Genomic DNA, 15,768 nt, shown 5'->3' with positions numbered 1-15,768 from the left:
ATAATTTTCTGATTAATAAATTGTACTTTAATTGAATTAACATGACCTTGAGTCCAATATCGGTATGTAAAAAAAACAAAAAAAAAACATGCCATTTACATAAAAAAAAAACAATTATATATTTTTAGTTCAGTCAAACAATTAATCGCAATTAATCACATTCAAAATAAAACTTTTTGTTTACATAACATCTGTGTGTGTACTGTGTATATTTATTATGTATATATAAATACACACAAATATTTTGAAAATATATGTATCTACATGAATATATTTATATTTAGATCATTTATAATATATATATACACATACATACATATATATATATATATATATAAACAAAAATTTTCTTAAATATCTACATGCATGTGTGTATATTTAGTTTTATATACATAAATAAATGCAGTAAACACACATATATTATGTAAACAAAAACTTAAAGCGATTTATCTCGATTAATCGTTCGACAGCACTATATTTAAATTTGCACTAATTATTTAAATCAATTAATAAATTAACTTTAAGTATATGAAATATAGATCAATATCTACAGTTTGTATTTTAATTAATTATTAATATAAGTATTAATAATAATAAAACATTAATATCCAACAATATAGTATACTTTATTAATTATCAAAATATTATTTACTTTTAAACTAATATTTAAGCTTAATTAATCCGTAATTAATTGCAATAATGTAATGCTTTGAAAATGATCATTTACACTGTTAAACTCTTCAGTATTGCTGTATAAAGGCACACTGAAGATGATTAGTCTCACAGTTGTAGATACTGTATAAATGGTTAGCAGCAGTGTGTGGCCTTTCTGCTGTTGTCATAGAGATGCTCCTCAAGAAAAGCCAGAGTTTTCTGCCAGGACTCCTCCTGAGCTCGACTGTGAGGAACCGTCTCTCCACCCCAAAGCACCACCACTACAATACAAAGCAATGTCATTTCAACCTCCTGAAATACAACACATTTGCCAAAAACAGCACATTCATCTATACATCTGTGTATATGGCATCTCACTTCCCGATCATAATAAGATAACAGATGACCCATAGACAGCATATTTGAGTTGCTGGAAATACTGGTTAAACTCTGAGATTTTTCTTGTAATTGTGAAATTGCTTCTTGTTTAGGGTCATGAACATGCCTGCAAAGTTTTGACACAAATTTCATAGTTTAAGGCAGGAGCAAAGACCTAAAAAATGAATGAATGAGTGAATGAATGAATGATATACTTCCCTCTAAAAGTATTTACATGTATGCATTTGGCAGACAAATTTTTTTTCATGTTTGTGCATTTTGCTGGGAATTGAACGCATGATCTTGGTTTTACTCAGCTTCGGGAAAGCAGAATATATATATATATATATATATATATATATATATATATATATATATATATATATCAAAATATCAAAATTGTACATTTAAAAATAAACATTGTTGTTTATACTATTAGATTTTTTAGCAAGTACTATTATTTATATAATATTTATCATATTAATTATTAAAAGATAATCAAATTCAAATAATTTATATATTTTTTAAAATACAAAATATAACTTCTTTAAATGTATGAAAATTAAAAAACTAATTGAATTTCTTAAATCATAATTTTATCATATTTGTCGTTTAAATGTATTAAATTAATTTAAAATGCTATATTTGATATGATAAAGCAAACTAAATAAACTAACATTTATTTATTTATTTACTAGTTGTATTTACACTGTTATGAGACTTGTGCTAGTTGTCACTCGCTAGTGTATTTCTCTGGGTGTAGTTATTGTTCAAATCTAATTTCTGTATAAACTTAAAATCTGGACTACATGAGTTACTGAATTAAATTTAAACAGTAAATTATGAAATGCAAATATTGAAACTCTGTATAAATCTGAAAACATTTAAAAGGTGGCAATCAGTTGCAATAAAAACCTACCGTTCACATTTTTGCGAAAAATAAATGTTTAAGGAACGTTGTTTTATAAGTCTTTTCAACAACTATTTTTCAAGATTTATAACTATTCAACAACTGTTTATATAACTATGACTGTATTTGTCTGAAAGAGCTTGCATAAAAAAAGTCATTTACACCTAAGATGGTTTGAGGGTGAGCAAATCTTAAAAATTCATGCTTTCTTATATTTAGTCTTAAGTGTACATTTTTCGAATTTAGTTTTATACATAACTAAATTTTAGATTTATACATAATCTGAAAACTGAAAACGCGATACAACTATTTGAAAATCTGGAATCTGAGGGTGCAAAAAAAATATCTAAATACTGAAAAAATTACCTTTAAATTTTTCCAAATGAAGTCTTAGCAATGTATATTATTAATCAAAAATTATGTTTTACGGTAAGAAACTTACAAAATATCCTCATGGAACATGATCTTTAATTAATACCCTAATGATTTTTGGCATAAAAGAAAAATCAATAATTTTGACCCACACAATGTTTTTTTGGCTATTGCTACAAATATACCCCAGTGACTGAAGACTGGTTTTGTGCTCCAGGGTCATATAGGTGCATCTAAAAAAAATTGGCATATCATGAAAAAGTTAATTATTTTTTAACTTATTTGAAAAAGTGAAACTTTCATATTCTGGATCCATTTCATGTAAAGTAAAACATTTCAAAAGTTTTTTGTTTTAATTTGATTTAATAGAGCTTACAGCAAAAATCCAGTATCTATATTTGAGTCTCATTAAATGACCATCCCTACATTCTTTGAAACCACAATAATGGGGAAGACTGCTGACTTGGCTACGGTCCAAAAGACAATCATTAACACCCTCAACAAGTTCGGTGAGTTACAGAAGGTCATTACTGAAAGGGCTGGCTGTTCACAGAGTGCTGTATCAAAGCATATTAAATGCAATGTTGACTGAAATCAAGGAATTAGGTAGGAAAAGGTGCACACGCAACAGGGATGACTGCAAGCTTGAGAATACTGTCAAGCAAAGCTGATTCAAACACTTGGGAGAGCTTCACAAGGAGTGAACTGAAGCTGGAGTCAGTGCATCAAGAGTCACCACATTCAGACATCTTTAGGAAAAGAGCTACCAAGCCACTTCTGAAACAGAAACAACGTCAGAAGCATTTCACCTGGGCTAAGAAGAAAAAGAACTGGACTGTTGCTCAGTGCTCCAAAGTCCTCTTTTCAGATAAAAGGCAAATTTAGCATTTCATTTGGAAATCAAGGTCTGGAGTCTGGAGGAAGACTGGAGAGGCACAGAATCCAAGCTGCTTCAAGTCAAGTGTGAAATTTCCCAAGTCAGTGATGATTGTACCCCTAATTTTAACGTAACACAAACGCTAACAACTGGCTTGATTTGACATGCATTAGACTTTCACCTTTGGTCTTTGCCTCCAGTAGCTTGAAGTCACTGAATCGGACGTGAGGGCTATAGGGCGGCTCAATAAGGTGACCCGCTCCAGGATACGAGAGAACCGTTAGGAGGCGACTGTTCCCAGCCTTTTCCATCATCTCCTTCATCTGTCGAACAGGGAATGAGATTGGCTCAATCACTGGCCTTAGTTGAAACCTTTTAATGTATTAAACGGATCGACTCACATCCGCCGCAGATTCTGAAGCCGGCCAGTTTTGATCGTCCTCTCCAACAATTAATAAAATAGGACATTTGATCTCACCCATCTGGTAAAAACATGAATTACAAGCATATGAAATGACTCTTCGTAGTACAAAACTGAATATTATATACCGATTACAAAGTAAATGCATCATTCTCATATACCTTAACTTTCTTGGAAGGGTCGTCTGGTACCGGCAGCAACAGATCCCGCCAAATTATTCTCATCTTTTCATCATAACGGATTTTGTCTACATTCCTTGGGGTTGACAGAATAACCGTCGTTCTTAGTATATAGTTTGTATAACGTAATCCATCTTAATAATGCCTGCTGTGTGAAAATGGTGTTTCTTACTGTTGTAGTGCTGCATAGACATCCGCCAAAGATCCTTTGTGTGGCATGATGTGACTCCCGCTCACACAAACCACACACCTGGGCTGCAAAGTTCCCATCAAAAAACAGAAAAATACATTGTATCACTGTTTCTGCATCAAATCTCCACTGCATTGATGTAAATGAGAACTTATGAGTTTTTTACCTCTAAAATTTGTGAGTATGTGGTCAAACCCAGTGATACTGGCACACCGAATGACATCCCCATCACTGCCACTCTGTCTGGACGAACTTTGGGGTGTTTTTGTAGAAATTTAAACGCAGTCTGAAAAACAAATATATATCTGATGTGCTTTAAATACTTTCAAGGTATATATTACGGTATATACCTTATTTTCCCTCTGCAATGTGAAAATCAAATTGTAAGAAATATAAAAAAAATACATTTTAAATGAATAAATGAATTAAATTCAACCTGTATTCAATTCATTTCCAATTTAATTAAATATTATTATTAAATTTACATATACCTGAATTATTTTAAAATCACGTCAGCGTTAACAAACATTAAATAATGTCAGATTACTTCATGTATACACAAATTGGTAGAAGAAATATCATTTCATTTTTATAAATATTTTTTATTTACACAACCAGCCGAAAGTTTTTTTTTTTTTTTAAGTATTATTATGTTTGCCAAGGCTGCATTTATTTGATTATCAATCCAGTAAATCATTAATATTGTAAAATATTTTTTGCTGCTTAATATTTTTGTGAAAACTGTTGTTTGTTTTTGTTTTTTTGCTTGCTTTTTGATGAATAGGAACAAAAACCTTTGAAAGCTAGTCTATCACAATTTTATTACAAAGTTATGAAGCAGTACAACTATTGATAATAATGTTTCTTAAGCAGCAAATCAGAATGATTTCAGATGGATCATGTGAAACTGAAGACTAGAGTACTGAAGCTTAAAATTCAGCTTTGCATCACATGAATAAATTACATTTTACTGAAAACATTTATTTTAAATTATAATCGAACTTTACTGATCATGCTCTATTTTTGATCAAAGTAATGTAGTTTTGGGAAGTATTTGAGATCTTAATTATTCCAAATTTCTGACAAGAATTACTTACCTATCAGTTAACCAGAATGGTATTTTTAGTTGTTGTGTAGCACACATGTACCTCAAAGTAGGTGTTGTCCACGTGATGGAGTTTTCCTTCAGCAGTCAGGATCCCGATGTACTCCAGAGCCAGCGAGACATAGCCGTGGGACGCCAGGAGCGCGGAGCGATGCTCAACACGACCTCCCTGCCCTCCACACAGGTCCAGCACAGCAGGAAAGGGGCCAGGACCTGCATTACAAAACCACACGCATATGAACAGAGAGTCCCTCGAGTCTCTGTAAAAGTAGACAGAATGTACAATGATTTACATTCATCTAAATGTACAAGGTCAAATAAACGCCTCTCCTGTGGCACAATAAAAATACATGTTTTGTGTTGATTCTGAATGTTTTGAATTGAATCCTTCACTTTTTTTCATTTTAATGCATCACTGTAAAATAAAAGTATTCATTTCTTTAACAAATGACAGTATAAATATATTTATTTCATAATTAAATGTATGTTAATACATGTTCTAAACTTGCATATTATGTTATTTATTATTAGATTAGATGCAAATCCTATACTAATGATTATATGGGCAAAGACTGCATCTAAATGCTAACCCATACCTGGAGGAATGAAGAGTGTCCCCTTTATCCCCCCCTCTGTCACTTCGACCCTCTGGACCTCAGGGGCCAAATACCAGCGCTCAGCTGTAGCTGATGTGAGGGGGGTGTGATACTTAAAGACCCTAGCAAGGTGTCCTTCATACACAGAAAACGTCACTTTAAAGGGTGTCTGGACATTGATCTTCCGAAATCTGTCAATTCAAATTAGAATAACCTGTTAATTCAGTGCATGACGGTAAAAGATTTTCCCATGTATTTTTCAATTCAGTTAGACACAAATTTGCCATATTGTCGTGCTACTTAAAAATATAAAAATACTACACTGTGTGCATAACAGCTTTAATTAGGGATAGAATCACAATTTCATGAAGCATTGTAAAAAATCCTGGGTAATGTAGTTTTTCACCAGGGATTGCGCTGTTAAACAGGTCTATTTAAAACATAATTTGAAAAGTTGCAAACTGAAATATTGAACAACATAAGCATATTAAACGGATAATTCTCCCAAAAATTAAAATTCTTTCATTAATCACCCTCATATTGTTCCAAACCCGTAAGACCTTCATTCATATTCGGACGACAAATTGAGATTTATTTTTTTTATGAAATCTGAGAGCTTTTGACCCTGCATAGACAGCAAGGGTACTACCACGATCAAGACCCAGAAATATAGTAAGGACATCTTTAAAATGGTCCATGTGACATCAGTGGTTCAATTGTACTTTTATGAAGCTAAAAATAAAAACAACTTTCTTCTGCAATTCTTCTCTTAGGTACCAAGGATGTGCACGCTCTCCTCTGAATGTAAACAAGACACAGCGCCAGCATATTCAGTGTCAGCAGCATCAGGTGCATGCATCATTTGCATGTAGAAAAAGGACGCGCATGCATCATGATACTATCCAAAATTGCACACTAAGGCCAGGGTGACATGTCAGAGAGCTCTCGGATTTCATCAAAAATCTTAATTTGTGTCATGAAGATGAAGGAAGGGTTTGGAATGACATGAGGGTGTGATTAATGATATAATTTTCATTTTGGGTGAACTAACCCTTTAACAATTTCCCTAAGAAGAAAATTAATGGTATTTTGCCTCTGGAACCCATCTATAGCACTATATTGACAATGGTCCTTTTATTCCCATTTAATTATTATTATTATTATTGTTATTATAATATAAGCACCTTTATGATCAAATTTCAGTTTACAAAGAAAAATAACACCATACACTTTTGGTATGACGTATAGATGGTAAATGAAACTAGTTTAAATTAAGGTGAACTGCCCCTTTAAATGAGAAGTTCGTGCACACAAAGCGGTTGTTTATCGCTCGCTATATTAATTAACGTTTCTTACCGGCGACCTGGTTTACTTTCAGGAACAGGTCTCATACTCCACAGCAGACCCATGCCTTCAACTCCCTCAAATGTCCCGCCAAGACTTTTGTCTCTGGAAACTGTGTATTACTAATTAAGTAAACCCTTTTAGAATCCAAACTGTGATTGTGTGAAGGTTTAAGATGGAGTAGTGTACCTTTAACAGTCCCTGAGGAGTCGCTGGTGTAGCGGCCGAGTGATTCCCAATCGTCTCCATCTTCAGAGTGAATCAGTGCGTGGAGAGTGACCCTATAATCAGCAGGCAAGTGCTTTACTTCTACCTCTGTTTTTTCATCAACCAAGCAGCTCGAAGGATGAACACAGAGTACAGGGCCGTGCTCTGCCATGTTATACCTCAAAAATGAGCTGAGACAGGAAGTCTGAATGAATCCAAACTGTGGCAGAGGCTTTTATGAGAGGTGGTAAGATGGTTATTGTCCTATAGGACCGAGGTTTACACAGACAGATCCTTATATGGACCTGAAGTCCATAGATAATAAAGCCCATAAAAACGTAACAGGTTATGAAACTGATGATAAAGTCTTCTGTAGATAGTGTGACCAAAGTGACAGGATTTCCCGCCATAAAATGTCATAAAACTTTACTAATTTTAGAACACTGCAATGTACAAAATGATCAGGTCTGTAGAAAAATTGGGAATGCTGTAGTCTTCTCAAGAGGGAATAGTTGTTTGTTTACCTATTAATTATTTACTATTGTTTAAAGCGAATAAATAATGCCATCAAATCTTGATATTAATATAATTATGGTGGTTTTTGTTCTCAAAACAGCTATTCTTTTTGTTATATAGTGATACACATTGTTGCAATTTGCGATTAGAAAACCCCATTTTAATAGAAATAGCGTATAATCATAAAACTAGGATTAATATTCTGCTCATTCATAAAGGTAAATGCAAAACGTCAACGCTTGTATCAATATGAATATATGTAATATATACATTTTAATAAATAAAAGTGTTTTTTTATTGATATTTATTTTGCTGAGGTTAATTTATGCACTGATTTTCCAGTTGAAATGCTGTTGTTTCACTGGCAGATCAAGCTAGAGTATGACATTTCAATTCAAAATTAGGAGGTCGGAAAATTAAAAAAAAACACAATTAAAACATTTATGGATAAATCGTTACCATGCATTTAGAAAACAGAGTCAATTTCCATTTCATGCCAAGATTCATTCTTTGCACACAACTGCAGAGCACCAGACTTTATGCTATTTATGGAAGATTTTAATTAACGACAAAACATAAACCATAACAATGATTGTCTGAACATCAAACTTTAGCTTGTAGCTATCGATATTTATGGAGCTGAACACATTTTATTAACACAGCAGAAGTGATATATTGTAACGTGTGTCCTAAACTAGACTTACTCTCCGAACAGCTGATAGCACCGCATTCAATGTACATGGATAAAAGACCAAACATAAGTTAGAAATAAACCACACTTTCAAATAGGTAATTAAAATACTGAATATGTAGTGGTAACGTTTTACTTCAGAAAATGATTCATGGTGCGCCTCTGGCGAATATGAGCTCTAGGGCCGCTTGGATGTCTCCGCCGGTGGCCTGCAGGGCTCTCAGGATGAGCTCCTCATCACGGATGCCCATGTCCCGCAGCTGCTGGAGCTGCGACTGCCACTGATTCTACACATTATCAAACAGAGTCACTCCACAATCAGAAATGCCACTTTAACAAAGAAAAGTGATATTGTGGTGCATAGACAAAACAACAGGATGCATGCAAATCAAGCTGTGCTAACAAGCATAGGAAGAATGCATGCATTTTTCTCCGACATCTCTATTTGAAGATGTATCATATAAAGATGAATCTGGTGTAAAATGTCACTGGATGTCCGGTGGTCACTCACGTGTAAGCTGGAGATGCTGGACACCTGCAGGGCCTGCTGCAGTGCCTGGTTAAACAGGTCATTGGTTATAGGAGTACCTGCAGGGTTTGGGGACGCTCCTGAAGAGGGCCCCTGTCACAGATGTATTCGCTTTATAAATTAGTGTATGCAAATCTAAAACATTATAGACGCAAAAATGGTTACATTCCAGTTGATCACAATTATTATCATTGCTGTCTGTTAAAGGGTTAGTTCAGCCAAAAATAAAAATTAGCCCATTAATTATTCACCCTCAAGGCATCCTTGGTCGGGGTTATATTAAAAATGGTCTTTGAGCTTTCAAGCGGTTTAATGCCATTCGTTGCGCATGAGCCGGTGGGTCTCGAGAAAACCAACGTTTGTTAACAGGAGCAAAGGAAGCAACGTTTCCTTACTTTATCAAAGAAAAACCAGTCTCCTTTTGGCTTATATTGAAATCCTCCGATATTTTTCTTTACAAATCATAGTTTTGTATCATTGTTTTCTTTTGATCTCTCCGCTGTGTTTCTGTGTAACTTCTGAGCGGTGCTTGCGCAGCGGTGACCTTCTTACAAAAACGCATTGATTTGCTACAGAAGGTCTTTGTCCCCTGTTCTGATATTAAGGGGTCACAACTTAGTTTTCAACTAAAAACTGAAAACCTTGTACGCGTTTTGGCTACTCATTTACAAGAAAACTGAATTTTGCCGGCTGAAAATGCAAACTTTGGAAAACGGGTTTCAAAGTTTCTGAAAACGATACCTTTTAGTTAAAAAAACTTTTGTGAAACATTTGCGCTTGCGTATTATATGTGTGCGTAGATATGTGGGCAGGTCCATAATGTTTCTTTACAAAGTGAAATTCGCATATGTGTATGAACTGGGATCGTTCTGGCGTTTTGTCTATACACAAAGCTTTTTCGAAAACACAAAGGAAAAACATGTCTGCTTTTGATATATTGTTGTCATGTAAATGAACCCTGAATTTTATTACTGCTTTAATTAAATTTAATATAAAACAATAAAAACACCAATACATAACACTGTTTTATACACTGACCAAAGCTTTATGCGCATTTGGTGCTTGATGAATTATAATTTTAGGCCTGATTGTATATATATATATATATATATATATATATATATATATATATAAATAATAATTTAGTGGACATTTTTCCACCTTTTTGCAAGCGTACTCTGTGTGGACCCAGTATTGCTGAAGTGTCCTGTACCTGGTTCCCTGTAGTTGGTGTAGCAGCGCTGCTCTCAGGGGTGCTGGCGAGGGCCAGAGCGGTGGCCAGCTCACTTTGAGTGATGGGTCTGGGGCCCACAGCGCCGTTATAGCCGAGCGAAGCGGGCCTCATGCCGCCCAAACCACTAGCAAGAGTGGACGGCCCACCGCGACTCCCCTACAGATGATAAACTGGCTTAGGATCCAGTACTGTTAATGCACTATTCCTAAAGAAGAACAGTAAATCATGACAAACCGACTGGAAGTCCTCCTCATCATCAGACATGCCTTCAAAGAGGAAACCTCCTGTAGATTAAAAAACATTTATGCATAAAAACTTCTATGGATCATCAAAATGACTCGTCACATTATGTAAATGGTAGGCAGTTTTTCACTTAAATTGTGTTTAAGTGGACACCCACCTGGCATGTCACTGTAAGAGCTAGAGGACACGTTTCTGGAGGAGCCGGCGCTCTGTTGGGGCGGCACACTGCCAGCCACCGAGTGCAGCACCAGGATGATGGCATTCACCAGCGCCGGGTGGGAATTGGCCAATCTGGGGAGACAGTTAAGCTCAGGGTATCGTTTGCTTTAACCCAAAGTGCACCACGTGATTCAAATGCCACATTCTGAAGTGATAATCCTTGGATTCAACAGGAAGTCAACACAATATGGTGTTCACAACCGTCCTACAATGTGACATCAGCCAAAATGTAAAGTAGTTTTAAAACAAAATAAATAAGTTATTGTGATTCATTATTATAAAATCAGTACCAGACAAACTTGACTGCTTATGCTTTAAATAAGACCAATATAAATTCAATCTAAATATGAATTTATTTTCTATAAAATAAATTGTTTTATTATTATTTCAAGATTGATTAATAACAATAACATAATAATAATAATAATTATATCATTACTGATGATACTAATATTATTATTAATAATAATAGAAGCAATATTAGTTAAATTATTATATAATAATACTGATTAATTAATAATATTATTGATTTATTTAATCTTATATATTATATTATTGTTATATTACAATTATTATTATTATTGCATTAGTTAATATATTATTGTGGACCATGTATATTGGGGATAATAACATCACTGATTTATTATTAACATTATTATTATTTCAACGTTGATTAAATAATAATAACAACACCATAATGATAATAATAATAAAGTAGTAATAAAGTAGTAAATAATAAAAATTTTGTAGTAGTAGTAGTATTCCTGATAGAAGTAATATTACTTATAATTTTAATATAACACTGATTCATTAATAATAATGTTATGTATTTATCATTATATATATTATATATTTGATTATTATATTTCAATAATTATTATTATGGAATCATTATATCAGTTAATAAACTGTTATTGCATTATATAATTAATTAATACAAATATTACTGATTTATTATTATTGATGTATTATTATCATTATTTTACATATAACATTGATTTATTGATGATGATGATTATTATTATTGTTATGTTTATTTGAATTGCTAAATTATTATAATTATTTTATTACTATTGATTAGTTAATTACCAATATAATTACAGATTTTTTATTATTGATGTCGTTTTTCTTATTAGCAATAGTAATAATAATAATTAATAATATTACTAAGAAAACAAACAAAAAATTTTTTTATTAATATTTATTAGTTTAACAAACCATTTATTTGTTGTTGCTGTTGTTGTTTTATTATTTTTTACAAAAAACGATTTGTTGTTGTTGTTAGTAATTAGTATATTGATGACATTGCGGACATTTTTCAAAAGGAATCGCAAATTGTATTTGCAATTGCGTTTTAAATTTATGGACGCATAAAATGTGACATAATCCAAACGCAAATGCAAATCGCGCATTACCATTTGCATTTTCGTTTAAGCGAACGCACAGTGTCTGCCAAATTTAAAATGGAAATGCAAAGTCCATTTGCAATTGTGTTTCCCATATCTTACAAGCTGTGAGCCTGTCATATTTGAATAGCAATATTAATTACACATTTGCACAAATTGAAAACGCAATTCCAAATACAATTTGCTTGTCCTTTTGAATAATGTCCGCAATATCATTCCATAAACATTCATATTTATTTATTTATTTACTCTGGATCAGTTGTATGTAATGATGCTCACTCACGTGTCAAGCATGTTTGGGTCGGTGAATTGTATGAAGAGGTCTTTGTCTTGAAGAACCCCTACAGATCAAGTCAACACACATGAATAAGTCTTCCACACGCCTCCCGTCACAAATCCCTTGTGTCTGCACTCATACAGTACCCAGAGCCACAGGATCGCTGCTCAGCCCAGGTGTGGCCACGATGATCTGGTCCAGGGATTCCCTGTTGTTCAGCATCTTGAACACCTGGAATGAGTGAACAGCTACTCAAACATGTTCCCATGGATCCCGAAGCATCTGTATGCTGCTCTAGTCAACCTACCGAGTCTCTGTATGCAGTGCTGGTGTGAAGAGCTGCCTGCAAGACACGAAACTCCCTCGCAGCCGCAACCTTGTCCACTGGCTCTATAGAAGAACATAGAGGACGAAATAATGGACTGTGTTCATGGAGCACTTCTGCCAAGTGTCCATCTTTATCTCCATTCTTTGTGTTCCTGAAGATGGTGAACACGACTCACCGGGACGGATCTCAGGCTCGGGCCAAGACTTTCTCAGGATGTGCACAGTGGATCCCGACTGAATCCCATAGGACTCCAGAGTCAAGTCATCCTTTAGCTTTCTGCCACAGTACACTAATTCTGTAATGCATGAAGATAACGGGACAACTGTTTGCAATCTTGTCAAGATTCCTCTGGGGTTATTCCCAGAATTGATTAATTTTGTTATTTTTTCTTTTTTTATTGCTGGAAACATGAAACTCTTTTGAAGTGTGTTAAGATTTCATCACAAAAGGGAAACATTTACGTTTTTAAAAGTCATAGTTCCAGCTCGATGATTTAAATTCTGTTATATATTGCAGATTTTTTTTTAAACAAATGAGATACAAAATTTCCACCACCATTAAGGGGAAAAAACCATAGTCTAATAGACTTACAATATAAACCTAAAATAACGTGTCCCTTATTTGTCCCTTATAGTATCAGTTATATTTTGTTGTTAATCAAAAAAATAAAAATAAAAAAACCTTTTGAAATGATTTGACTGTTTACTATTTAAACCATAAAATGTCATTCTACTAATAAGTTTGGAAACACTTTACTTGATGTCTTTAAATATAATTCTATTTCATTATGACTTGCAATTTTGATTAAAATGCATTCATATTAACTATTACACTATTATTATTATTATAACTATTACATATTTATAATACATTTAATAACTATAAATTCATCTTAACCAGTAAAAAATGCAGCAGGAAATCTGCAAATGATATGGATTCTAAATTTAAATTCAAAATTTATAATACATAATTAATAAAGCTGGAATAGATACTAGTAATTATTAGGAAGTTATTAGTAACCAAGAAATAAGTAGAGTACTATTGCCCAATGAACAGTTACTAGCAAAATTGTAATTGATAGTGGCAACAATTGCATTACAAACTAGAGTGATTAGTTAATATCTGAACCATGAAGAATTGAAAAAAAATTTGTTAACATGCTATATATATTGATATAGCAATGGAATATTTCTCTAGGACTATTATAGTATCTATTAGCAAAGCAATACGTATACTAGTATCTCATATACAAAAAAAAAAAAAAAAAAAAAACGGAGACAGTCACCAAATAAAAATCATAAAAACTAAAATAAGCACTAGTAAAATAACAATAAATAATAATATAATAATTGGCGCTATAAAATAATATATAAGCACTAGGCTACAGGAAAACCTATAAATAGGCTTAAAATAACGGGCTAAACAAAACGAAACCGTTATTTAGTTACCTGAATGCCTTTTAATGATTTTAATTTGACTTTGAGGGCCACATCAAATCATTCCATTTAAATAAAGGCTCTACGTTAGTGTTTTTAATCAGGTCAATGCGGCCGCATTAATAATACCATACTGTCGTCTAATATTACAATGAGTCATGCTTCGCATTATATGTTACCTATGAGCTCAGGATCTGGTATGGCATCTGGGATCTGAGCTGAGACCAGCTGCTTGAGAGTGGAGACCCGATACTCTCCGGGAGGAACATCTCCAGGCTCAGTGTCGGGGAACTGCAGCACGGATTTGGGGAGAGAAGGCTGATCCAGCAGCTTGAGAGACAGACGCCACTCTGACAGCGCCATGGAGCTGCACGGACTACAGACGAGGGGCTTTCTCTGACAACGACGAATATATCTATCAATCTTACAAACGCTGTCTGTCTTTGAAATAAACAGTATGTATCATGCGACTGTTTTCATCCGCACACCATGACGTCACGCAGGAAAGATGGCGGTTCTGGGAATTGTAGTTTTCGTGGTGTGTTCGAGGCTGTAGTTCTCGCGTGTGAACAGAGAGGGCAGTGTAGCTACGAAGCGGAGGTTATTTAAAAAATAAAAATATCTAAAAAATGTATTTTATTTTAAAAATATACAAAAATAAAGCGGGTTTAAATAGCCAAGTGTGTCTTTTAGCGAACCCACAAGCAGGGTTATTGAAAACAAAAACCATACGAAGCATTTATGTTCAAGTCAAGTCTGCTTTATTGTCAATTCTTCCACATGTACAGTGCATACATACAGAGAATCGAAATTGCATTACTCTCAGACCCTGGTGCATACAGATAACACTAACAGTAGAGCCTAAAAATCTAGATCAAATATAAAATATAAGACATATCTATACAATAAAGTAATGTAAAAAAAAAAGACATAAAATTAAAAATAAAGTTAAATAAAGCAACGATGGTTTCTTCATATGTTTTTTGTTATTATTAAAAACAAAAACCATACAAAGCATTTATGTTATTTTAAATAAACGGTAAAGAAATAAAATAATTTTCAATTTAGCTAGTTGCCAAGGTAGGTCTCAAATCAGTTTATTTTATTTTGATGTGGGCCTACTAAAATAACTTAAGTTGAAGTAAAATAAATAAAAGGTATATATCGTATGAAAAACTAATAAAAATGACAAACTCCCCAAAAATATATATACTTGATTACTAAACAAAATTACTGTTACTAAACTGAAATGAACATTTTTGTTACTTGAAATTAAAACATTACCTGAATTTCGATTGATAGATCGATTCCAAAGCAACATTTCTCATTTACATTTTGTAAACTAAAACTGAAATAAATTAACAACATATATATTTAAAGGTAAACTTATAAATTAACAACAACAAAATAATAATGGATCTCGGCGATATTATATTATACAAACCTGATGCCAAAAAAGTTGGGACACTATACAAATTATACAAAAAACAGAATGCAATGATGTGGACGTTTCAAATTTCAGTATTTTATTCAGAATACAACATAGATGACATATCAAATGTTTAATCTGAGAAAATGTCTCATTTTAAGGGGAAAAAATAAGTTGATTTTAAATTTCATGGCATCAACACATCTCAAAAAAGTTTGGACAAGGCC

The 15,768-nt window shown here is 33.2% G+C and overlaps 2 protein-coding genes across 4 annotated transcripts; both read right to left on the bottom strand.

Annotated features, from left to right (window-relative positions):
* Positions 1-607: 607 nt before the first annotated feature.
* On the bottom strand, positions 608-8,146 carry acot19 (acyl-CoA thioesterase 19). Of its 2 annotated transcripts, XM_052598399.1 has the most exons (10): positions 7,216-8,146; positions 7,039-7,138; positions 5,683-5,873; positions 5,130-5,299; positions 4,148-4,267; positions 3,964-4,046; positions 3,774-3,867; positions 3,593-3,673; positions 3,373-3,514; positions 608-935 (listed from the first exon to the last, which is right to left on the bottom strand). In XM_052598399.1, the coding sequence occupies exons 1-10, from the start codon at positions 7,403-7,405 to the stop codon at positions 808-810; spliced, it is 1,299 nt and encodes a 432-aa protein (XP_052454359.1). In that variant the 5' UTR covers positions 7,406-8,146; the 3' UTR covers positions 608-807. The 2 variants fall into 2 exon arrangements, with proteins under 2 accessions (XP_052454359.1, XP_052454360.1); XM_052598400.1 differs by lacking the exon at positions 7,039-7,138 and having other exon boundaries at positions 5,683-5,817.
* A 139-nt stretch (positions 8,147-8,285) lies between these two features.
* Positions 8,286-14,624, bottom strand: LOC128014696 (ubiquitin-like protein 7). Of its 2 annotated transcripts, none has more exons than XM_052598401.1 (10): positions 14,292-14,624; positions 12,852-12,971; positions 12,656-12,738; positions 12,495-12,579; positions 12,355-12,412; positions 10,604-10,737; positions 10,438-10,487; positions 10,183-10,359; positions 8,952-9,062; positions 8,286-8,727 (listed from the first exon to the last, which is right to left on the bottom strand). In XM_052598401.1, exons 1-10 carry the CDS (start codon positions 14,473-14,475, stop codon positions 8,590-8,592), a joined length of 1,140 nt encoding a protein of 379 aa, XP_052454361.1. In that variant the 5' UTR covers positions 14,476-14,624; the 3' UTR covers positions 8,286-8,589. The 2 variants fall into 2 exon arrangements, with proteins under 2 accessions (XP_052454361.1, XP_052454362.1); XM_052598402.1 differs by having other exon boundaries at positions 8,952-8,996.
* Positions 14,625-15,768: the final 1,144 nt, after the last annotated feature.

The sequence above is a fragment of the Carassius gibelio genome, chromosome B25, assembly GCF_023724105.1.
Source record: "Carassius gibelio isolate Cgi1373 ecotype wild population from Czech Republic chromosome B25, carGib1.2-hapl.c, whole genome shotgun sequence".
Lineage (NCBI taxonomy): Eukaryota > Metazoa > Chordata > Actinopteri > Cypriniformes > Cyprinidae > Carassius > Carassius gibelio.
This window is presented reverse-complemented; position numbering and strand designations above follow the sequence as displayed.

Coding starts and splice junctions, on each gene's coding strand:
- acot19 (XM_052598399.1), bottom strand. CDS start 7,405: ATGGCAGAGCACGGCCCTGTACTCTGTGTTCATCCTTCGAGCTGCTTG. Junction 7,139..7,215: donor CTCCTCAGGGACTGTTAAAG/GTACACTACTCC, acceptor AGTAATACACAG/TTTCCAGAGACAAAAGTCTT. Junction 5,874..7,038: donor GAAAGTAAACCAGGTCGCCG/GTAAGAAACGTT, acceptor TTGAATTGACAG/ATTTCGGAAGATCAATGTCC.
- LOC128014696 (XM_052598401.1), bottom strand. CDS start 14,475: ATGGCGCTGTCAGAGTGGCGTCTGTCTCTCAAGCTGCTGGATCAGCCT. Junction 12,413..12,494: donor CAGCGATCCTGTGGCTCTGG/GTACTGTATGAG, acceptor CTTGATCTGTAG/GGGTTCTTCAAGACAAAGAC. Junction 8,728..8,951: donor CCAGCATCTCCAGCTTACAC/GTGAGTGACCAC, acceptor GATAATGTGTAG/AATCAGTGGCAGTCGCAGCT.